Raw genomic sequence first — 24,890 nt, 5'->3', positions numbered from 1 at the left:
CCCGAGCCGATAGCAAACCTTTTTTTGTATTTTATGTTTTGTAGAAAAACCGCGCAATACTGTTTATAGGCACCGCGGCTGCTCCTTCTGCCTTGTTTCTGAGTGATGAGTGAATGAACGCGTTAACTGCACTAAACAAACTATTTACATATGTACAGTGCTATCGACCCGGGGGCAACCATTCCGTGCAAAGCTTGCTCCTTTGCTTCTTCATGAACATTCAGAAGGGGCCAACTTGGGCTTGGACATTAGTCACGGCCACCCTTCAAAGCTCGGATCGTGATAAGGAGCAGTGCCCACTCGGCCACGAATCCGGTCAAGCTGTAAATCCTTGTGGGTGTATTTCTAACTGCAATCATTAAGTTGTACTGCTTGACATTATGTGGACGCTGGAAGGACGCAAAAATTTATTTTGTGCCCCGGAGCCGATAGCAAACATTTTTTGTATTTTATGTTTTGTAGAAAAACCGCGCAATACTGTTTATAAGCACCGCGGCTGCTCCTTGTGCCTTGTTTCTGAGTGATGAGTGAATGAACGCGTTAACTACACTAAACAAACTATTTACATATGTACAGTGCTATCGACCCGGGGGCAACCATTCCGTGCAAAGCTTGCTCCTTCATGAACATTCAGAAGGGGCCAACTTGGGCTTGGACATTAGTCACGGCCACCATTCACAGCTCGGATCGTGGTAAGGAGCAGTGCCCACTCGGCCGCGAATCCGGTCAAACTGTAAATGCTTGTGGGTGTATTTTTAAATACAATGATTAAGTTGTCCTGCTTGACAGGATGTGGACGCGGGAAGGAGGCAAAAATTTTTTTTGTGCCCCCGATCCGATAGCAAACATTTTTTTGTATTTTATCTTTTGTAGAAAAAGCGCGCAATGCTGTTTATAAGCACCGCGGCTGCTCCTTGTGCCTTGTTTCTGAGTGATGAGCGAATGAACGCGTTAACTGCACTCAACAAACTATTTACATATGTACAGTGCTATCGACCCGGGGGCAACCATTCCGTGCAAAGCTTGCTCCTTCATGAACATTCAGAAGGGGCCAACTTGGGCTTGGACATTAGTCACGGCCACCCTTCACAGCTCGGATCGTGGTAAGGAGCAGTGCCCACTCGGCCACGAATCCGGTCAATCTGTAAATGCTTGTGGGTGTATTTCTAACTGCAATGATTAAGTTGTCCTGCTTGACAGGATGTGGACGTGGGAAGGAGGCAAAAAAAATTTTTGTGTCCCCGAGCCGATAGCATACATTTTTTGTGTTTTATGTTTTTTAGAGAAACCGCGCAATCCTGTTTATAAACACCGCGGCTGCTCCTTGTGCCTTGTTTCTGAGTGATGGGTGAATGAACGCGTTAACTGCCTAAACAAACTATTTACATATGTACAGTGCTATCGACCCGGTGGCAACCATTCCGTGCAAAGCTTGCTCCTTCATGAACATTCAGAAGGGGCCTACTTGGGCTTGGACATTAGTCACGGGCACCCTTCACAGCTCGGATCGTGGTAAGGAGAATTGCCCACTCGGCCACGAATCCGGTCAAACTCTAAATACTTGTGGGTGTATTTCTAACTGCAATGATTAAGTTGTACTGCTTGACAGGATGTGGACGCGGGAAGGACGCAAAAATTTTTTTTCTGCCCCCGAGCCGATAGCAAACATTTTTTTGTATTTTATGTTTTGTAGAAAAACCGCGCAATACTGTTTATAAACACCGCGGCTGCTCCTTGTGCCTTGTTTCTGAGTGATGAGTGAATGAACGCGTTAACTGCACTAAACAAACTATTTACATATGTACAGTGCTATCCCAAGCAGCACATGACATCGGTCCAATGTAGGATCTGAGTTGGCAAACGACAGCCCTGTGAAGGCCCCGCGTTGCCTCTGTTCTCCCAGCCTTGGCTCAGCCATTTTTAGAAGTTGGCAGTATTGGACCAGTTTCTCGGACGTTCTCCCAGCCTTGGCTCAGCCATTTTTAGAAGTTGGTAGTATTGGACCAATTTCTCGGACGTTTTCCCCGCCTTGGCTCAGCCATTTTTAGAAGTTGGTAGTATTGGACCAATTTCTCGGACGTTTTCCCCGCCTTGGCTCAGCCATTTTTAGAAGTTGGTAGTATTGGACCAATTTCTCGGACGTTTCACCCGCCTTGGCTCAGCCATTTTTAGAAGTTGGCAGTATTGGACCACTTTCTCGAATGTTTCCCCTGCATTGACTTTGCCATATTTAGAAGCTGGCCAATTCCTGCAATAGGCAACGCAACTTTGAAGTGCCGACTGCTATGGAGCATCATGCAGTTGCTATTGTGACTTCTTAGTTTTCTCAATTGCGGCGATAGGCGCGATATATATATATATAGCTCGCACATTGTTAATTATTTATTAGCATATATAGTCCGGGGCGTAGATAATGATATCTTCGTAAAAACCCGCATAACCTCCTGTGAGATTTTTTAAATCTCAGTTTTTTAAACTAAAATAAGCAAAGTTGCATACTTGCGTGCGATTATTTCCCCCTTTAAGGTTGTGGTCTTCGTTCTGTGTAAATGTAAAAAGTCCAGTCGTGCAATGAAAGAATGCGAGTCGGAGAAACATATGCAGCACCGATTTTCAGGCCTGAATTTCAAAAACTATAAATAGCATTTTATAAAAATAACTTCTCGACTCTAACGTTAAATACGCTGTACCTTGATGTGCTTGGGCGTCGCAGTTAATGCGGTATACCTGCAGAACAGCACCAAAACATATATGTATGGCGCAACGTGTCGAGCACTCCATTAAAGCAGGAATGGGTAAAGAGTAACGTGCGTTTGCTCCATGATAGGACAGCGCTGACCATGCGCTTATATAAGAGATACATATAGCTTAAGAAAAAAAACGTTACATCGTCTGCGGGAACTCGAATTGGAAGAATGCGAAGGCATTGCGCCTCCACGGTACTCGTTCTCTCCCTTTGCCTCGTATGCAGCCCATATGAGTTATATGTGTCAGTATATGTGCCTCATATGAACACATATAGGCTTCATACGAGTTCATATGTGCCTCGTTTGACTCATATGGGCACCATATGAGCCATGTGTCGACAAATGCGCCTCGTATCAGCACATATACTTCATACGAGTTCATGTGTGTCACAAATTAATGTGTCTCGTATGAACGCGTATAGGCTGCTTACGAGCTCATACGCGTCACAAATGTCACAGATGAACACATCTGCTGCATATATAGTAGTTCACGCGCTACGGAAAGGTGACTTGTATGGATTACATATGTGGCATACCTTAACTGACACGCGACACTCGTGCGTACACAAGAGCTCCGATATGCACCGTATCAGCTTACATCAATCTCGAGCGAAACACATAGCCGCTGATGAGTGCCTCTCATAGAGTGGGCCTTGCTGTTTGAAACACGCGGAAAAGAAGGGATGAACAAGCGATTAACAAGTGCCCAACCAACGCATAAAAAAAACTCTTGGCCTGTTTCAAATATTTTTCTCCTTGATTCTCTGCTTGTGCCCTCCTGTTGTAAACCGCGCCTATCCAAACAGTATGACGTTAGGCGTTTCCAATGTGCTTGGACAAACGTTCAGCCAGAAGGCAAATGTTGCCTTCTGGGCTTAGTTGAGCTAATAACGCCAGGTATTTTCATGCAAGAGCTCCGACTGTAGTTAACAATATGTGCGCAATGAGTGTACTACGATCAATGGTGCAGGCGCTGTGAAAATTAAAATACATACAAATATCAGATCTTTCAGTGCTTATCACAGAGCACATCAAGATCCACAAAATCAGTGGAAGTGCAATCGGCTGTAGTTCAGCTCCTTATACCTTAAAAATAAACATTTGTCCTCGCACCTAACCGTCGAATTCTATAGTGGGAAGCATAGCATAAGTCTTGTCATCGAAATGTAAAGCAGTTTTTGCCATGCCAGCAGTGGTGTAGTGGGTAGTGTAGTGAGCTGTAGATCTCTAGGTCGGTGGTTCGAATCCGGAACGGCGCGTAGTTTTTTTTTTTCGCGTCCGAATTTCTTTTTTACTTTCTTTAGTTTACTAACTTCAATGGAAGCTATTTTATTGTTAATTGCCTTATAATTCCACCCCAGCCCTTCCCTTTCCTTTCCCAAAAATTGCAAACCAGACACATATGACACATACGAGATATTCCATAATCTCGTATGAACCAGACACATATGACACATATATACGAGATTTTTCGATAGGGACGTATTAATCGCTATCGGTTAATCGTCTTCATATTGATTACGGTCATAGATTTCAATCACGCGTCTTCAGCGCGCACTTCGCTTCTGCGTCGCGTGGTTGCTTCGGACGGTAGCAAGAGTTGGGGGGTGCGTACGTCGACTGATGTTTCGGAGTGCGATCGTTTCCTGCCGCCTTGATCCAAGCTTGAAGACGTAGATGCGACCGGCCGTTGTGAAATACCGAGATCTTGCAAGATCTCACGGTATTCTTTTTCAACGATACGGTACTTGCGTTGCTTTGCATTCATGGCGAAATGCAGAAGCTTTGCGGTGAAAGACGAGGACCGCAACAGCCGCACAAAGGGACAGCGGACAGGCAGTACGACCAACACCTCCACACCACAAAAGAAAAACAAGCGCGAGCACTCGCGGCATGACTCGCGGGCAGGGTTGCCGTTGGGAACATTTTAAAAGGAGCCAAAACTTGAGCTGAAAGTAGTCAAAAGTAGCCATGCCATTTCATCTTAGCTGTCGCGTAAAATAAGATCTTTTGCTCATTAATAAATTGAAGTGTAAAAAAATTGATAAAAATTATTCTTGGCGGTGTTGTCAACACTAAGCTTCAAAGAAATTTTTCGAAACTAAACACCGCTTTACGCATAAACGTAGGCATCCGCTCTCGCTCCTACGTACGTTCCAAGCCAATCCCAATCCATAGCTTGTGGTCATTTCGTTTGGACGTTTGGCAGCAAAGCGCTCTTGTGAATTTTTATTTCTTCAAGCTTTTTGAAGTTTGTTGGCGGCACGCGTGAGTCACCGAGGGGAACCAGGAGGCACTGCTTGCGTAAGTATACATTCTGTCCTTTTTTCCCTTTCATGTTAGTTGTCAGCTAATATTTACTTGTGAACTTGTCGCGAGTGAGGACAATGAGCACGCCTCGTGTGTCGCCCCTTTATCTAACTTGTCTGTAGGCATCTGTCAGCAGTTGTCTTTTGATTAACTCAGCGGCGCATTGCAAGGTGTAACTGCGTGTAAGGGTTGGGGTAATATGAAGTAACACACACGTACACGAAGGGAAGCGCTTCTAAATGTCGTGTGTGTTTGTGTGTTCCTTCATCAGGGTGAACGCACTATCCCGGCAAATCTTCTTGGCGCATTGCTTCTGAGAGGGTTTGTTTCTCGGCACATCGTACATTTATGTACGTGTATAGATATTATGATCATGATCGCAATGACAGTCGTCACGTGGTTACGGCGCTCGGCTGCTGACTCGAAATACGCGGGTTCGATCCCGGCTGCGGCGGTCGAATTTCGATGGAGGCGAAATTCTAGAGGCCCGTGTACTGTGCGCGATATCGGTGCACTCTAAAGAACCCCAGGTGGTCGAAATTTCCGGAGCCGTTCTCTGCGGCGCCCCCCATGACCAACCAGTTGCCACGTGCGATGCAGTTGAGTGTTTTTCATCGCCAATTTTTGCTTTTGTGAGGCTAATCGCTTGGTTCAGGCATGCATGTCAGACGTCATAGAGTCGCAGCCTGCATGCCTTGTGCTTGATTGACAAATGCTTCCATGGCAGTGTTGACATTGTTGCGTTGCGAGTCTCCGTGCGATGAGAGAAATGTGACAAGAACAGGATGAATGAACACAATTCTTCTGTACTGCCAGAAGTAATGCTGCTCCTGCCAGTGATCGGTTACAGAAAAAAAATTGAGAGTACTTTTTATTTATGTGTGTCCCTTCCCGCTACTCAGAGCCTTGTATTACAAAGTCTAGATCAGTGTGACTCTACATATAGCGAGTGCTAGTTTCGAGCTCGCTAATTGAACACGCTTGTTTTCTCTCTTCCTCATTTGGTCAATCTTGCGTTTTACTGGTTTCTTTTTTCATCACTATGCTCCTGGTAGACTGCACTCAGTTTGATGTTCAATGCAGTGAAGTTGCACACCACTATTGCTGGCTGTTATTTGTTTCACATGACAGCAGACACAGAAATATTGTTTAAATAAGTCCCAAATTGCAGGCGCTCGTGACACTTGTAACTCTCAACTCATGAAAGTTCAGAAGTGCGTTGCGAAGTAGAACGAGATGGTTGTAAGAGTACCTGTCAGTTGTCATGGTAGTGTGAAGTTTTCGGCACCCAAACAGGCAAGTGCCAGTAGAGAATGGCACAGAGAGTGTCTGGTAAAAATCCTTGTTTGCCCATTAATCTGTTGTTGTGTTTCCTCTGTGCAGCATGTCAAAACCATTCGCTGTGGTGAAGTTTCCTCTTGAGGACGACTGCCTTGCAGTCATTCCTGTCGGATGGCTCACAGAGACAAAAGAAGAGTGCTACTGGCCTGTGGCCAGGAGCTCGGAGGTGACGCGGCTCGCAAAAGCTGAGGCCGAGCCAGCTCTCGGAGGGGAGTGGATCCGTTGCCCAGTGGTCGTCGTTATCACTTGCCATAAGTAGTCTTATTGTAGACATATTGATGGTAGCTTCATCAGCGATTGTAAAGGCCTCTTTGCTAGATTCTGTGAGTCTGCACCTCTGCATGGCTAAATTACGACTAAGAAGTCATGTTGATAGCCACCGCTTAGCCAGCTGTCAAAAAGAGGAGCAGAATGAACTGTTAGCTATTGCACTTGTAAGCTGATGAACTACATCTGAAACTCATTAGTGCCTTGTTTTTGAAGACCTGTAGTTCCCAGAATTAGTGCTGCACTCAGTATGCTTAATAATATTTAGTACAGAAAGGTTTAGTATGGTAATTTTTTTTTTTTTGCATTATGAAACATTTTTTGGCACAAAAAAAGCACAGACAAGGAAAGAGCACACAATACAAATGCCAGACATCAATTGATGCTTTGCGTTGTGTGCTCTTTCCTCATCCATTTTTGTTGTGCACTGAGACAGTGTTTCATAATGCAAATTCAGAACCAACTCATCCAGCTGTTTACATTTAGTTCAGTTTGAATTGTTAGCCTGTCGCAGTAGCTGAGTGGTCCATGCTGCTGAGCCGAGGGCCCAGGTTACATCCTGTCTGTGGTGAAATGGAGCAGTGCAGAATGCGCTTGTGCTCTGTAATATCAGTGCATGTTAAACAACCCCATGTGGTCTAAATTAATCTGGAGTCTTCCGCTACGTCATTCTTCATAGCTTAAAGCTGTTAAATCCTAGAAACCAGAATCACACTTTTAATTGTAAATAAAACAATGCCTCTGCCACATGAGTGTTTCACAGGCTTTCAAACTGATAGTCTGTTGGCCTGAGTGTTGCTATACAGGCAGCTGAACGGGCATCAAGTCAGCAAAGCAGCCCTCGGACATATTTTGTAGCGACAATTCTGTTAAGTATGGATACGTGTTTAATTATGAGGAATTATGTGAGTTAGTTTTTGGAACCCATAGTTTGTACGAGATTTTGGTGCATGGTATTGAGGGTGCCTAAGACTGTATGCTGTTTGGGCAATTAAATATGTGCTCTCGAAAGTCTGCCAGTTTCCTTTCATAAGGTTTCTGATATAAACAGCAAGCTTCTTGTGGTAAGCGGCCGTGATGGTTAGCAGTCTATGGTTGAGGAAGGAAGGACCCGTGCTCTCACTGTAATGTAAGTTATCAATCGCTCGTACAGCTCTTTTTTGTAAAGTAAGTACTTTCACAAAATTGGTTGAGGTAGTCGTTCCCCAGATCAACAAACAATATTGTACATGCGAAAAGACTAGAGAGAAATAAATTTGTAGTTTGAATTTTCGAGGCAGTATTGTGCGAAATTTATTTAGGATACCAACAGAGCGAGCCATTTTAGTGCAAACGTAGTTTACACGATCTGTCCAGAGTAAATGTTCTTCAAAAATGACTCCAAGGAACATTGTAGAGCTGACACGAGTTATAGGAGCTTGCTCGAAGTGAATTTGGAAGTTGTTCGGAACTTCCTTATTTTTGGCTCTAAACAGTATGTACTTTGTTTTCCTGACATTAAGTTCTAACCTATTTGATTTTAACCAAACAGACAATTGGGATAACCAACTATTGGAGGCTGCTTGCAAAATATTACTATCTTGTCCTGGAAAAAATACGTTAGTATCGTCTGCATAGATTATAATGTTGTCTGCTGGATGAAGGTTGACGATATCATTAATATATAATAAGAACAACGTTGGTCCTAGAACGGAGCCCTGTGGCGCACCAGACACAATCTGACCGATCCCAGATGAAATACCGTTAATGATAGTTGTTTGAGATCGGTTGTCAAGGTAGCTAGCAAATAAGGTTAAAGGAACACCGCATATTCCATAACAATGCATTTTTTCAAGCAATATCTTATGGTTAACCGAGTCAAACGCTTTCCTCATATCAAGGAATATGCCAACTGTTAGCAGTTTATTTTCTATGTTTTCAATTAGCTTTTCTTTGATTTCCAGTAAGGCGGCCTCAGTTGTTTTGTTTTTTTGAAATCCGTACTGTTGCTTGGAGATGACATGGTTTTTGTCGAGATATTGAGAATGTTTGCAGGATCCTACAAGAGCGCCGAAAAAAAGGTGCGGCGCTACGAGTTCACTTCAGCCCTAGAAAGCTCGGCAGTTTCTGGTAATTGAAATTCTCATATTTCTTTATTGATGAGAAATTATTTTGCATACTCAACAAGACGTTCATGTGCAATTCTTTTTTAGGAAATGAGGGCCACAACGATGTTGTACAGCTGCCGTCACCACGTAAGACATGAATTCTCATTTGTTAAGCCGCCGCGGTGGCTCAGTGGTTACGGCGCTCGGCTGCTGACCCGAAAGACGCGGGTACGATCCCGGCCAAGGCGGTCGAATTTTGATGGAGGCGAAATTCTAGAGGCCCGTGTGCTGTGCGATGTCAGTGCACGTTGAAGAACCCCAGGTGGTCGAAATTTCCGGAGCCCTTCACTACGGCGTCCCTCATAGCCTGAGTCGCCTTTGGATGTTAACCGCCTTAAAACTAAAACACCATTTCTCATTTCTATTTAATGTAAGGTCGACATTGTGTTAGTTTTGATTGGGGATTTATGGTAGTATGCTTGCAAAATCTGGGAAAAAAACTCCACCGTAGCTAATTGCACTTGCAGAGAAATGGAACGTGCTCAGACTTGGCATCAGCTTTTTACATTTGCCATGCTCTCAGATCAGCAGTGATTCTGCCAGTAACCATTTCGTGGCAAACTCTCTTACCCACGTTAACAGTACTGCGAACAGGTTTCTATTCACATGACATATATTCTGCTCTCTGTGTTTGGTTTCGCCATGACAGTTTCTTTTGTGTCCTTAAATGTACCGTATTTTCCAGTGTATAAGACGCACCCGCCATATATGCAGGCTGTAATTGAAAAAGTTGCTATATAAGACGCACCCCAGTTTTCCCAGTTGGGCTAGTGAGGATCAATTAAACACGCTTGCGCAACCATCACGAAATTCACCGTACTTGTGAGAAATTCTTAAGCAACGCTAAGTGGTCGAAAAAGGCAACACTCACGCCATTCCTGCTCACGTTTTGGAAAAAAAGAAAGAAAAACAAAAAAAACTCTCCAACATGTCCATAAGAACATTTTATTTCTACTTAAAACCTTGGAAGTCTTCACCTTCGGATGCGCTATCAAAAAGTTCACCCATTTCTGGTGGCAACGCGACTGAAATATTCTCTTCGCACTACGTACATGGAGCAAACAAAGTGGCAAAGGGTGGCTGAAAAAAGAACGCCGGCTTGTCCTGGCTTGTCTTGACAATGGCGAGAAGCGTGATTGTCGTCATCTTTTGGCATTTCACATTACTTTTGCTTGGGGCCTCCGAAACGGTGGTGTGTTTGTGATCCCGGAAGTCGTCATCCCCGTCGTTTCATGATAAAGTTCACCTAAAAAAAGTTGCGCACGGTGGTCCCCGTATTGAAGTATTAACCGTGTTACAACCGCTTCATTGCTAGTGATATTTTTTCGGTAAAAAAGGCTTGAACATGAACCTGAGTAATTTCTGAACTCTAAAAAAAAACGAAAAATTCGCATATAAGACGCACCCTTGTATAGGACGCACCAGCAAGATTTTTGAAAAAAGCCGCGTCTTATACACCGGAAAATACGGTACCAATGCACCATGCTGGTGCATGAGAAATGTAATTATTGAAGTACTATAGACACATCTTTAAAAAATTGAAAACTGATTTTTCAGGAAAGAAAGTGGTGCAGTAATTCTCTCGCATTTCGGTGGACATTCATAAGAGAAGGGATAAAGGAGGGAGTGTGAGAAGAAAGGAAGAAGGAGGTGCCGTAGCGCCCTGGGATAATTTCAGCCGACTGGGGATCTTTAACGTGCACTGACATCGCACAGCACACGGGCACCTCTTGCGTTTCGCCTCCATCGAAACGCGCCGCCGCAGTCGGATCACAACGTTCTTTTATGTGTCATAGGTATCTGCATGATGTGACATTGTTTGTCACGTCAACTACTTGTCATGGAGGTGTCGGTTTTGATGGGTTTTGAATTATGAAGTCTTTGTACAGCCTGTGATTGAAACCAAATTAAAATATCTTTTCGGCCAAAGGAAGTGTTACTATTGCCTGGGGGGCATCTCTATATAACCAGGAATTTGTTTCTGAACTTCGTAATTTTGTGTCTATTGTGTTTTAAAAAGATCACCTGTATGAAAAACAGCCTGGCCATGCAACTGTTCTGTCCCTTCTCCAAAAATATCCTGAAGTAGCATTTCTGCATTCAATTAGGATAGAAATGTGACATTGTGGTTGTACACAGTAGTGTGTTCTGTACTTCCTGGATTGCCATCAATGACGCATGTTCATCTCCAGCCCCACTGAATCACGCTGGGGAGAGCGTGAACGAAAACAGTGCGCCACCCAGCAAGCTGGAGGGGTCGACAGCTGGGACTGTTGATGGTGAGATTTTCACTTTGTTTACTTTTGTGCAAAAAGAGAAATGCAAGCCAAACATGGGGACACAGTGAGAGGACAGAACAAATGCTGCTTGTCCCGTCTTTTCACTGTGTTCCTTTCTTTTAATTACACTCCTATTTTGTCTAGTATCAAGTGACACAACAAAATATAGAAGCTAGATCTGCTTTGCCTTAAAGAAAAACAGAGCAAATTTTAAATTTCTCATTGTACCTGCTGCTGCCGAGCAGCAGTCAACAGGCCCAGAAAGACCTAGAGAATATACTTATTCAGGAAGATATTTGCACGGAGTTCTCCTCAGTGGCTCTTGAAACGGTGCTAGGAGCACATTTCTAGTTTCAAACTATGTGCTTTGAAAGGGGTCACTCTGAAAATCATCACATGTATTTCTCAAAAACCATTGTATTGAACTGAAGTGGTATTGGACTTTACAACCTAGTACTTCCATTGCTTTCTCCTCTTGTGATTCATAGTGGAGTGGTTGTTGTGTGCCCTTCCCAAGTGCTGTATGTTGTGCTTTTGTTGGGTTCTTTTGGATCCTGGCATTTCTGTTGCCTCTCTCGGCCTACATCACCACCAGGAAGCCACTCCTACGAATTGCACTCTACACAGTAGTCCCATGTTCTGTGCATTTGTTTCCTTACCAGCATAATTTGGTCGCTTGGTCGCGGTTGGTCAGCAAGGCCCATATTGTAATTTTTCATTGTCTTTCAAAGTATTTTAAAAGTTTACTGGTTGGAAGTCAATGCAGTGCCTTGGATGCAGCGAAATGTGCTGAAAAAAAATTAATTGCGCTATCACAAAGCTCCCATAAAGGGTGCTGAAGGAGATAAGCAGCCAATAATAGTGGCATGCTCTGAAGGAGGACCTCTTGCTTAGGAAAGAACTGAACAGCCTAACTGCCTTGTGGAGCACATCAGCTGGCTCCTAGTCTTGTCTTGCCTGCAGAAAATGGATGCGTGGTAAGAGATAAATGTGACCTTGTTTTATTTCTCAACGGTTTGGGACCTCCTGTGCCTAGCAAGAAACATTTGGTCCACCTCTTTGTTGCATTTCGCTTGTCAGCTAAGGGCTATAATTCCATAAGGGCTATCTTTGTTGCAGTTTTAATGCATTGATCCCTGCCAGCACTTGCAGTTAGAACAGATGTCTACCTCCAGCATTTTGGCCAATGTGGGTTTTGCCGTGAGCAATACTTTCCAAATGGTGCAATGCTATATTAAGGGCACAGGCCTGCTCTGCTTTCTCGCTTCTATTAGCACATGCTTCTCATGACACTGGAAGAATCCATTTGCGACTAACTGCTGCCATCTCTGCCATGGTGCAATAGCAGTGGAAATGCCCATGAAGCAATGTAAAAATTGGCGAAGCTCATAGACTGAGAAGTCCTTTACACAACAAGGCTGCAGGTTCTGTGCTAGCTATCACACATAGAGCAGCTCCATTTCACCTAGGTGTTTGTCAGTGCATGGTGACATTTATGGCATTTAAATTAGGCTAGCAAGGAATAGAACATGAATTAGAAGTGTCCTGGAGGATAAAAACTGGGGGAAGTTTAGGAGCATAGTACAGAGTGTGTTGCTGCCTACTGTTAGCCTCATACTGTTCTTTATTGTACCTCAGTACGCAAATGATATTATTGCGCCCAGGTTAACCCTGCTCTCACTGAAATTGTTGATTGCTTCAGTTTCAGCTACCCTGCTGAAGCTGATGTGCCTGGTGCTGGAGGTCCGACAGCAGCAGCGCGACTTAATGCAGCGGTTACAAAGGCTGGAGGATCACGTGCTGCTGCGGTCGGACCGGCAGCTGGAGCAGAGGACTCGGCCAGTGTCCCCCTCGCCACCGCCTCCCACCCTTGCACTGCCCGCATTCTCCCCCGAGGAGTTGGACACTGTGGAAGCTGCCGTCCAGGACGACAGCGTGGCTGCTGGACTGGTGATTTAATGTTTCTGATAATTCGTGTCTGGAAAAAAATGAATGCCTACTAACGAATTGCATGCATAATGTAATTCCGAGGTTTGTGAAGAAATCTTGAGCTCCAAGAGTATTTGCATGCCGTGCTCTGTGAATAACGTGCTCTTCATAGATATAATTAATACTGTTGTGCTGGAGTGTGCTGTCACAGTGTGTTTTGTTAATGTAAATGTCTTGTTCATGAAAGTTGCTCGCTGATATACACACTGGCTGTTTCAGTGAACATTTTCAGGAATTCCTAAGAATAGGGAGTTCAAAATAGAAGAAATATTTGCAGGTACACACGCACAGTTATGCAGTAAATTATGTCCACCACTGCTGAGAGATCGTTCCTCCAAAAAAAAAATTGTTTTCCCATATCGAACATGCGCTTCTTTAGGAATTTTTGAGTGTTCACTGGAACGCCCTGTCGATTCCTTGTGTGGTGAGATTTACTGTTCGAAGCAAAAGTGGTACGCAATGCCCAGCCGGTAGCAGAGCTTGCAAAAACTGCATCACGTGTCGGGACAGCTGTTAGGGGACTCTCTTTATCTGCTCTTTGGCTCCTATCAATTTGTTGGGCTCAGTAGCAGTGCTGAACATGTGGCGCTCGCAATATTGCTTACGGCAAGTGCCAGTTGTCACATCATGTTTCAGCCACGCAATGCAAAGAAAATGCCACCTGCGAGACTGCTGTCGCATCAGAGCGTTTAGGCGAGAAGGAGCGCTAAACAGCAAACCAAGCTACTGATGCTGGTTCTGTGCGAAGCATTGCACCTATCACATCTTGTAGTAGCTTGGTATTTGGCGGTGCAGTCACAGGCTTTTTTGGGGCAGTTGCTCTCAGATGGTGTCACTCAATGTCATTCGATGTAGTTTTCCAGAGCTCTGCCGGTGGCCGGTCGTTGCATAACAGACTTGGTTCCAACAAATTTTTTTTCTCAGTCAAATATTTCTGTGATTACATTATTGTTTTACATCGATCAACAGCAAAAAAAAATCCCCTATGCTTTTGTTGCCTGTGGCTGCCTTTCTTCGTATGTGTCTCATAACGAGCCCCTCATTTTCCTTACATTTGTCATTTATTGTTGTGCTGTTTTAATTTAGTTCAGCAGTGGACTTTGTAGCTAACATTAAGGATGTTGTAAGGTCTGTTTTACAGGAAGCTGAGCTTTCGGTTAATATACTGTTGCATGAACTGCTGTGAACACAGCTGGAAGTTGGTCCTCTCTCAGTGCGTCTTTAATTTCGGCTAGGTTTCCCAAATAATGGGGCAGCTTTAACCCACCTCTTCCCTGTCTTTTGCTCACATTATGCACATTTCATTACTTAATCTGCTGCCAAAAACAAGCAACATCGTTTAATTAAATGTGGTTGCTAAGCACGCAGCTTTACTCAGGTGCTTGGGGATTTAAATAAGCGCCCTTTGTATAGCATTAATTAGACTGCTCAATTTCAGGGTAGTGAGCCCCGCCATGGTGGCTCAGTGGTTAGGGCACTCGACTGCTGAACCCAAAGACTCGGGTTCAAACCGAGCCGTGATGGCCAGTTTTCCATGGAGGCGAAAAGCAAGGCGCCCGTGTGCAGTGTGATGTCAGTGGCGCATGTTAAAGACCCCACGTGGTCGAAACTTCCGGAGCCCTCCACTATGGTGTCCCTCATCATAGCCTGAGTCACTTTGGAACTTTAAGTTCTACAAACCAAATCAATTTTAGCGTAACGGCTGTGCAGAGAAAACACATCCAGCACATAGATATCTGCAAAAAGCGTTATAGTTATAATATAATAATGTCCAAGATGCAAAGCATAATGGGTAGGAGTTGGCCACCTTTGCTTAATCGCTAAAGTTTCCCTGCTCTTAGTAAACTGGGAAAAAAAAGAATGTCCATATTGGTGGTGGTGCTTTCTGCTGGTAGCAACTAGTCAAGCTATTGTATCATACAGAAATTATGCATTATGATTGTAGGTACTCGCATGGGCTGTTGACAGGTAGTCACACAAATGTCTTAGCTATTCGATTCTGCTAAACTAAATGAAATTATAATTGATGTTTGTGCCTAATAGCTTGTGCACCTGTGGTGTTTCTTTTCAGCGAAAGCAGCTGGTCCGCCTGGGGGGCAAGGGCCTGAGGGAGGTGGGCTCCAACATAATGACCGCCATCATGGGGGTGGCTGTACAGAGGATGTACAGCCTCCATGGCCGCAAGGGCAAGTGGTCATTTATTGCCCTGAAGTTATGCAAGGTGGCAACAGGTATGTTGTTGCAGTAGCGTTTAACTGAATTTTAGAAGATGAGTGGAAGAACATGCACCAGGTTCTGCTGCGCTTTGTTTTCTTTTCTTCTTTTCAGTTGATACTTTACCAGTTTTCTTTTTCATTACAGGTGAATATTTTGTTACTGTTTTTATGGGGGTAGTCATCAGCAGTTTTCTTCCATGTGCATCTGAAGATATATGAGTCAGCAGATGCCTTTCAAAGAAAGCCCTCCCATCAGTCACATCCATCTCTTGTCATGGATCGTAGTCGTGCCTTGTATCTGCCAGCCATTTGTGCTCCCATATGTTAGTAGTGCAAAGTGGTCGACCGTGATGTCGCAGCAGCTTTATACAGTTGGTTAGAAGAGCTTTCAGGTGGATTTTCTCCTCAAGTTGTATTTGGATACTGTAGTCCTTTCATTTTGGCACGCACTTTGAGTTAACATGTACTTGTGGCCTTTTCTGTTTTCTCTGTTGCTGAAATAATCTTGATTTCTGTTAACGAGCAAACTTTTTCTGCTGGCCTAAAATGAACGCTTATCTTATGCAGATGCCATCTGTGAGAAGACGGGGGCGGATGTGGTGGAAGCGCAGGGGTTTATTAGGAAGTGGTTGCCAGGTTCGGTGGACCGTGGCGGCGGACGCAAAAGGCGTTTTGCCGAAGCGTTTCTGCCAAGTACCGCTGCCGGCCTGGCAACCACTGCGAGCCCCTGTGCTTCAGCCCCCAGCACAGTGCCCTCCCTTCCCCAAGCGGCCCCCACCTCCCAGAAATCCTCCTCCCGCGCGGCCCTGGCTCCTTCCCAAGGTCCCGCCTCCTGCGCGGCCCTCGCTGCCTCGCAGGACTCACGCAACCGCGCGTCCCCAGCCACGGTGCCTAATTATTTAATAAATAGTTTCTCAGTTGGATTCTTTCGTTGCCTCATTTTGTTGTGCATGTGTATAGAAGAGATGATTGCAGCTTTGCAATGCCAAAACCCATGGCTTTCCCAATGCGAACATTAACTGGAATGTGAATATTCGCTGAACTGGAAATGCAATGGCATAAACTTCGGGCAAGCGTTAGCAGAAAGGCTGAACAGTGGCCTAATTGTGGTATGTCAAGCCGGTGTTGGTAGAGCAGCTGAATGTGGGTACAATAGCGGCATGAATGTCGGTTCAGTGTTGGTAGAGCGGCTGAACAGTGGTCTGATAGTGGCATGAATGTCGGTTCAGTGTTGGTAGAGTGGCTGAAAGTGGGTACAATAGTGGCGTGAATGTCGGTTCAGTGTTGGTAGAGCGGCTGAACAGTGGTCTGAGAGTGGCATGAATGTCGGTTCAGTGTTGGTAGAGCGGCTGAACAGTGGTCTGATAGTGGCATGAATGTCGGTTCAGTGTTGGTAGAGCGGCTGAACAGTGGTCTGATAGTGGCATGAATGTCGGTTCAGTGTTGGTCCGAACATCAGGCCAAGGTTGGAAAAAGTAACTTTTTGCCCCAATGCCGACGTCGGTACGACTTTCGAGCCGGTTTTGACCAGCATTATGCCAGCGTCGGTCCATTGTTGGTGTGCTGCTTGGGATCGACCCGGTGGCAACCATTCCGTGCAAAGCTTGCTCCTTCATGAACATTCAGAAGGGGCCAACTTGGGCTTGGACATTAGTCACGGCCACCCTTCAAAGCTCGGATCGTGCTAAGGAGCAGTGCCCACTCGGCCACGAATCCGGTCAAGCTGTAAATGCTTGTGGGTGTATTTCTAACTCCAATCATTAAGTTGTACTGCTTGACAGGATATCGACGCGGGAAGGAGGCAAAAATTTATTTTGTGCCCCCGAGCCGATAGCAAACATTTTTTGTATTTTATGTTTTGTAGAAAAACCGCGCAATACTGTTTAAAAGCACCGCGGCTGCTCCTTGTGCCTTATTTCTGAGTGATGAGTGAATGAACACGTTAACTGCACTAAAGAAACTATTTACATATGTACAGTGCTATCAACCCGGGGGCAACCATTCCGTGCAAAGCTTGCTCCTTCATGAACATTCAGAAGCGCCAACTAGGGCTTGGACATTAGTCACGGCCACCATTCACAGCTCGGATCGTGGTAAGGAGCAGTGCCCACTCGGCCACGAATCCGGTCAAACTGTAAATGGTTGGTTGGTTTATGGGGTTTAACGTCCCAAAGCGACTAAGGCTACGAGAGACGCCGTAGTGGAGGGCTCCGGAAATTTCGACCACCTGGGGTTCTTTAACGTGCACTGACATCGCACAGTACACGGGCCTCTAGAATTTCTCCTCCAAAGAAATTCCAGCCGCCGCGGCCGGGATCGAACCCGCGTCTTTTGGGTCAGCAGCCGAGCACCATAGCCACTGAGCCACCGCGGCGGCAAACTGTAAATGCTAATGCTTGTGGGTGTATTTCTAACTGCAATGATTAAGTTGCACTGCTTGACAGGATGTGGACGCGGGAAGGACGCAAAAATTTTTTTTGTGCCCCCGAGCCGATAGCAAACATTTTTTTGTATTTTATTTTTTGTAGAAAAACCGCGCAATACTGTTTATAAGCACCGCGGCTGCTCCTTGTGCCTTGTTTCTGAGTGATGAGTGAATGAACGCGTTAACTGCACTAAACAAACTATTTACATATGTACAGTGCTATCGACCCGGGGGCAACCATTCCGTGCAAAGCTTGCTCCTTTGCTTCTTCATGAACATTCAGAAGGGGCCAACTTGGGCTTGGACATTAGTCACGGCCACCATTCACAGCTCGGATCGTGGTAAGGAGCAGTGCCCACTCGGCCACGAATCCGGACAAAATGTAAATGCTTGTGGGTGTATTTCTAACTGCAATCATTAAGTTGTACTGCTTGACAGGATGTGGACGCGGGAAGGAGGCAAAAAAATTTTTTGTGCCCCCGAGCCGATAGCAAACATTTTTTTGTATTTTATGTTTTGTAGAAAAACCGCGCAATACTGTTTATAAGCACCGCAGCTGCTCCTTGTGCCTTGTTTCTGAGTGATGAGCGAATGAACGCGTTAACTGCACTAAACAAACTATTTACATATGTACAGTGCTATCGACCCGGGAGCAACCATTCCGTGCAAGGCTTGCTCCTTCATAAATATTCAGAAGGGGCCAACTTGGGCTTGGACATTAGTCACGGCCACCCTTCACAGCTCGGATCGTGGTAAGGAGCAGTGCTCACTCGGCCACGAATCCGGTCAAGCTGTAAATGCTTAAACAGGGTGAGCTCACGGGCTCACCCTGTTTGTGGGTGTATTTTAGGTGTTGTATTTCTAACTGCAATGATTAAGTTGTACTGCTTGACAGGATGGGGACGCGGGAAGGAGGCAAAAAAATTTTTGTGTCCCCGAGCCGATAGCAAACATTTTTTGTGTTTTATGTTTTTTAGAGAAACTCCGCAATGCTGTTTATAAGCACCGCGGCTGCTCCTTGTGCCTTGTTTCTGAGTGATGGGTGAATGAACGCGTTAACTGCACTAAACAAACTATTTACATATGTACAGTGCTATCGACCCGGTGGCAACCATTCCGTGCAAAGCTTGCTCCTTCATGAACATTCAGAAGGGGCCAACTTGCGCTTGGACATTAGTCACGGCCACCCTTCAAAGCTCGGATCGTGGTAAGGAGCAGTGCCCACTCGGCCACGAATCCGGTCAAGCTGTAAATGCTTGTGGGTGTATTTCTAACTGCAATGATTAAGTTGTACTGCTTGACAGGATGTGGACGCGGGAAGGAGGCAAAAATTTATTTTCAGCCCCCGAGCCGATAGCAAACATTTTTTGTATTTTATGTTTTGTAGAAAAACCGCGCAATACTGTTTATAAGCACCGCGGCTGCTCCTTGTGCCTTGTTTCTGAGTGATGAGTGAATGAACACGTTAACTGCACTAAAGAAACTATTTACATATGTACAGTGCTATCGACCCGGGGGCAACCATTCCGTGCAAAGCTTGCTCCTTCATGAACATTCAGAAGGGCATTAGTCACGGCCACCATTCACAGCTCGGATCGTGGTAAGGAGCAGTGCCCACTCGGCCACGAATCCGGTCAAGCTGTAAATGCTTAAAAAGGGGGAGCTCACGGGCTCACCCTGTTTGTGGGTGTATTTGTGGGTGTATTTCTGTGCTTTCTGTATTTCTATGCTTGTGGGTGTATTTCTAACTGCAATGATTAAGTTGTACTGCTTGACAGGATGTGGACGTGGGAAGGAGGCAAAAAATTTTTTGTGTCCCCGAGCCGATAGGAAACATTTTTTTGTGTTTTATGTTTTTTAGAGAAACCGCCCAATACTGTTTATAAGCACCGCGGCTGCTACTTGTGCCTTGTTTCTGAGTGATGAGTGAATGAACGCGTTAACTGCACTAAACAAACTATTTACATATGTACAGTGCTACCGACCCGGGGGCAACCATTCCGTGCAAAGCTTGCTCCTTCATGAACATTCAGAAGGGTCCAACTTGGGCTTGGACATTAGTCACGGCCACCCTTCACAGCTCGGATCGTGGTAAGGAGCAGTGCCCACTCGGCCACGAATCCGCACAAACTGTAAATGCTTGTGGGTGTATTTCTAAATGCAATGATTAAGTTGTACTGCTTGACAGGATGTGGACGCGGGAAGGAGGCAAAAATTTTTTTTGTGCCCCCGAGCCGATAGCAAACATTTTTTTGTATTTTATGTTTTGTAGAAAAACCGCGCAATGCTGTTTATAAGCACCGCGGCTGCTCATTGTGCCTTGTTTCTGAGTGATGAGTGAATGAACGCGTTAACTGCACTAAACAAACTATTTACATATGTACAGTGCTATCGACCCGGGGGCAACCATTCCGTGCAAAGCTTGCTCCTTCATGAACATTCAGAAGGGGCCAACTTGGGCTTGGACATTAGTCACGGCCACCTTTCACAGCTCGGATCGTGGTAAGGAGCAGTGCCCACTCGGCCACGAATCCTGTCAAGCTGTAAATGCTTGTGGGTGTATTTCTAACTGCAATCATTAAGTTGTACTGCTTGACAGGATGTGGACGCGGGAAGGACGCAAAATTTTATTTTGTGCCCCCGAGCCGATAGCAAACATTTTTTTGTATTTTATGTTTTGTGGAAAAACCGCGCAATACTGTTTATAAGCACCGCGGCTGCTCCTTGTGTCTTGTTTCTGGGTGATGAGTGAATGAACGAGTTAACTGCTCTAAACAAACTATTTACATATGTACAGTGCTATCGACCCGGGGGCAACCATTCCGTGCAAGGCTTGCTCCTTCATGAACATTCAGAAGGGGCCAACTTGGGGTTGGACATTAGTCACGGCCACCCTTCACAGCTCGGATCGTGGTAAGGAGCAGTGCTCACTCGGCCACGAATCCGGTCAAGCTGTAAATGCTTAAACAGGGTGAGCTCACGGGCTCACCCTGTTTGTGGGTGTATTTCTAACTGCAATGATTAAGTTGTACTGCTTGACAGGACGTGGACTTGGGAAGGAGGCAAAAAAATTTTTGTGTCCCCGAGCCGATAGCAAACATTTTTTTGTGTTTTATGTTTTTTAGAGAAACCGCGCAATACTGTTTATAAGCACCGCGGCTGCTCCTTCTGCCTTGTTTCTGAGTGATGGGTGAATGAACGCGTTAACTGCACTAAACAAACTATTTACATATGTACAGTGCTATTGACCCGGGGGCAACCATTCTGTGCAAAGCTTGCTCCTTCATGAACATTCAGAAGGGGCCAACTTGGGCTTGGATATTAGTCACGGGCACCCTTCAAAGCTCGGATCGTGGTAAGGAGCAGTGCCCACTCGGCCACGGATCCGGTCAAGCTGTAAATGCTTGTGGGTGTATTTCTAACTGCAATCATTAAGTTGTACTGCTTGACAGGATGTGGACGCGGGAAGGACGCAAAAATTTATTTTGTGCCCCGGAGCCGATAGCAAACATTTTTTGTATTTTATGTTTTGTAGAAAAACCGCGCAATACTGTTTATAAGCACCGCGGCTGCTCCTTGTGCCTTGTTTCTGAGTGATGAGTGAATGAACGCGTTAACTACACTAAACAAACTATTTACATCTGTACAGTGCTATCGACCCGGGGGCAACCATTCCGTGCAAAGCTTGCTCCTTCATGAACATTCAGAAGGGGCCAACTTGGGCTTGGACATTAGTCACGGCCACCATTCACAGCTCGGATCGTGGTAAGGAGCAGTGCCCACTCGGCCGCGAATCCGGTCAAACTGTAAATGCTTGTGGGTGTATTTTTAAATACAATGATTAAGTTGTCCTGCTTGACAGGATGTGGACGCGGGAAGGAGGCAAAAATTTTTTTTGTGCCCCCGATCCGATAGCAAACATTTTTTTGTATTTTATCTTTTGTAGAAAAAGCGCGCAATGCTGTTTATAAGCACCGCGGCTGCTCCTTGTGCCTTGTTTCTGAGTGATGAGCGAATGAACGCGTTAACTGCACTAAACAAACTATTTACATATGTACAGTGCTATCTACCCGGGGGCAACCATTCCGTGCAAAGCTTGCTCCTTCATGAACATTCAGAAGGGGCCAACTTGGGCTTGGACATTAGTCACGGCCACCCTTCACAGCTCGGATCGTGGTAAGGAGCAGTGCCCACTCGGCCACGAATCCGGTCAATCTGTAAATGTTTGTGGGTGTATTTCCAACTGCAATGATTAAGTTGTCCTGCTTGACAGGATGTGGACGTGGGAAGGAGGCAAAAAAAATTTTTGTGTCCCCGAGCCGATAGCATACATTTTTTGTGTTTTATGTTTTTTAGAGAAACCGCGCAATCCTGTTTATAAACACCGCGGCTGCTCCTTGTGCCTTGTTTCTGAGTGATGGGTGAATGAACGCGTTAACTGCACTAAACAAACTATTTACATATGTACAGTGCTATCGACCCGGTGGCAACCATTCCGTGTAAAGCTTGCTCCTTCATGAACATTCAGAAGGGGCCTACTTGGGCTTGGACATTAGTCACGGGCACCCTTCACAGCTCGGATCGTGGTAAGGAGAATTGCCCACTCGGCCACGAATCCGGTCAAACTCTAAATACTTGTGGGTGTATTTCTAACTGCAATGATTAAGTTGTACTGCTTGACAGGATGTGGACGCGGGAAGGACGCAAAAATTTTTTTTCTGCCCCCGAGCCGATAGCAAACATTTTTTTGTATTTTATGTTTTGTAGAAAAACCGCGCAATACTGTTTATAAACCACGCGGCTGCTCCTTGTGCCTTGTTTCTGAGTGATGAGTGAATGAACGCGTTAACTGCACTAAACAAACTATTTACATATGTACAGTGCTATCGACCCGGGGGCAACCATTCCGTGCAAAGCTTGCTCCTTTGCTTCTTCATGAACATTCAGAAGGGGCCAACTTGGGCTTGGACATTAGTCACGGCCACCCTTCAAAGCTCGGATCGTGGTAAGGAGCAGTGCCCACTCGGCCACGAATCCGGTCAAGCTGTAAATGCTTGTGGGTGTATTTCTAACTCCAATCATTAAGTTGTACTGCTTGACAGGATATCGACGCGGGAAGGAGGCAAAAATTTATTTTGTGCCCCCGAGCCGATAGCAAACATTTTTTGTATTTTATGTTTTGTAGAAAAACCGCGCAATACTGTTTAAAAGCACCGCGGCTGCTCCTTGTGCCTTGTTTCTGAGTGATGAGTGAATGAACACGTTAACTGCACTAAAGAAACTATTTACATATGTACAGTGCTATCAACCCGGGGGCAACCATTCCGTGCAAAGCTTGCTCCTTCATGAACATTCAGAAGCGCCAACTAGGGCTTGGACATTAGTCACGGCCACCATTCACAGCTCGGATCGTGGTAAGGAGCAGTGCCCACTCGGCCACGAATCCGGTCAAACTGTAAATGCTAATGCTTGTGGGTGTATTTCTAACTGCAATGATTAAGTTGTACTGCTTGACAGGATGTGGACGCGGGAAGGACGCAAAAATTTTTTTTGTGACCCCGAGCCGATAGCAAACATTTTTTTGTATTTTATTTTTTGTAGAAAAACCGCGCAATACTGTTTATAAGCACCGCGGCTGCTCCTTGTGCCTTGTTTCTGAGTGATGAGTGAATGAACGCGTCAACTGCACTAAACAAACTATTTACATATGTACAGTGCTATCGACCCGGGGGCAACCATTCCGTGCAAAGCTTGCTCCTTTGCTTCTTCATGAACATTCAGAAGGGGCCAACTTGGGCTTGGACATTAGTCACGGCCACCATTCACAGCTCGGATCGTGGTAAGGAGCAGTGCCCACTCGGCCACGAATCCGGTCAAAATGTAAATGCTTGTGGGTGTATTTCTAACTGCAATCATTAAGTTGTACTGCTTGACTGGATGTGGACGCGGGAGGGAGGCAAAAAAATTTTTTGTGCCCCCGAGCCGATAGCAAACATTTTTTTGTATTTTATGTTTTGTAGAAAAACCGCGCAATACTGTTTATAAGCACCGCGGCTGCTCATTGTGCCTTGTTTCTGAGTGATGAGTGAATGAACGCGTTAACTGCACTAAACAAACTATTTACATATGTACAGTGCTATCGACCCGGGGGCAACCATTCCGTGCAAAGCTTGCTCCTTCATGAACATTCAGAAGGGGCCAACTTGGGCTTGGACATTAGTCACGGCCACCCTTCACAGCTCGGATCGTGGTAAGGAGCAGTGCCCACTCGGCCACGAATCCTGTCAAGCTGTAAATGCTTGTGGGTGTATTTCTAACTGCAATCATTAAGTTGTACTGCTTGACAGGATGTGGACGCGGGAAGGACGCAAAATTTTATTTTGTGCCCCCGAGCCGATAGCAAACATTTTTTGTATTTTATGTTTTGTGGAAAAACCGCGCAATACTGTTTATAAGCACCGCGGCTGCTCCTTGTGTCTTGTTTCTGGGTGATGAGTGAATGAACGAGTTAACTGCTCTAAACAAACTATTTACATATGTACAGTGCTATCGACCCGGGGGCAACCATTCCGTGCAAGGCTTGCTCCTTCATGAACATTCAGAAGGGGCCAACTTGGGGTTGGACATTAGTCACGGCCACCCTTCACAGCTCGGATCGTGGTAAGGAGCAGTGCTCACTCGGCCACGAATCCGGTCAAGCTGTAAATGCTTAAACAGGGTGAGCTCACGGGCTCACCCTGTTTGTGGGTGTATTTCTAACTGCAATGATTAAGTTGTACTGCTTGACAGGACGTGGACTTGGGAAGGAGGCAAAAAAATTTTTGTGTCCCCGAGCCGATAGCAAACATTTTTTTGTGTTTTATGTTTTTTAGAGAAACCGCGCAATACTGTTTATAAGCACCGCGGCTGCTCCTTCTGCCTTGTTTCTGAGTGATGGGTGAATGAACGCGTTAACTGCACTAAACAAACTATTTACATATGTACAGTGCTATTGACCTGGGGGCAACCATTCTGTGCAAAGCTTGCTCCTTCATGAACATTCAGAAGGGGCCAACTTGGGCTTGGATATTAGTCACGGGCACCCTTCAAAGCTCGGATCGTGGTAAGGAGCAGTGCCCACTCGGCCACGAATCCGGTCAAGCTGTAAATGCTTGTGGGTGTATTTCTAA

At 45.4% G+C, this 24,890-nt stretch overlaps 1 protein-coding gene across 1 annotated transcript in view; it reads left to right on the top strand.

Moving 5' to 3' along the window:
• Positions 1–4,931: 4,931 nt before the first annotated feature.
• LOC149326777 (uncharacterized) overlaps positions 4,932–24,890 on the top strand; it is a 61,907-nt gene continuing 41,948 nt past the window's right edge. Inside the window, exons 1-7 of the mRNA XM_089564673.1 lie at positions 4,932–5,051; positions 6,441–8,774; positions 8,858–8,899; positions 11,005–11,091; positions 12,794–13,041; positions 15,152–15,311; positions 15,864–16,183. Coding sequence (XP_089420799.1) covers positions 8,666–8,774; positions 8,858–8,899; positions 11,005–11,091; positions 12,794–13,041; positions 15,152–15,311; positions 15,864–16,183 — 966 coding nt within the window. The 5' untranslated portion in view covers positions 4,932–5,051; positions 6,441–8,665. The remainder of the gene's footprint in view (positions 5,052–6,440; positions 8,775–8,857; positions 8,900–11,004; positions 11,092–12,793; positions 13,042–15,151; positions 15,312–15,863; positions 16,184–24,890) is intronic.

Source organism: Amblyomma mixtum, chromosome 10 (assembly GCF_055824585.1).
Source record: "Amblyomma mixtum isolate Tamu chromosome 10, ASM5582458v1, whole genome shotgun sequence".
Taxonomy (NCBI): domain Eukaryota; kingdom Metazoa; phylum Arthropoda; class Arachnida; order Ixodida; family Ixodidae; genus Amblyomma; species Amblyomma mixtum.
This window is presented reverse-complemented; position numbering and strand designations above follow the sequence as displayed.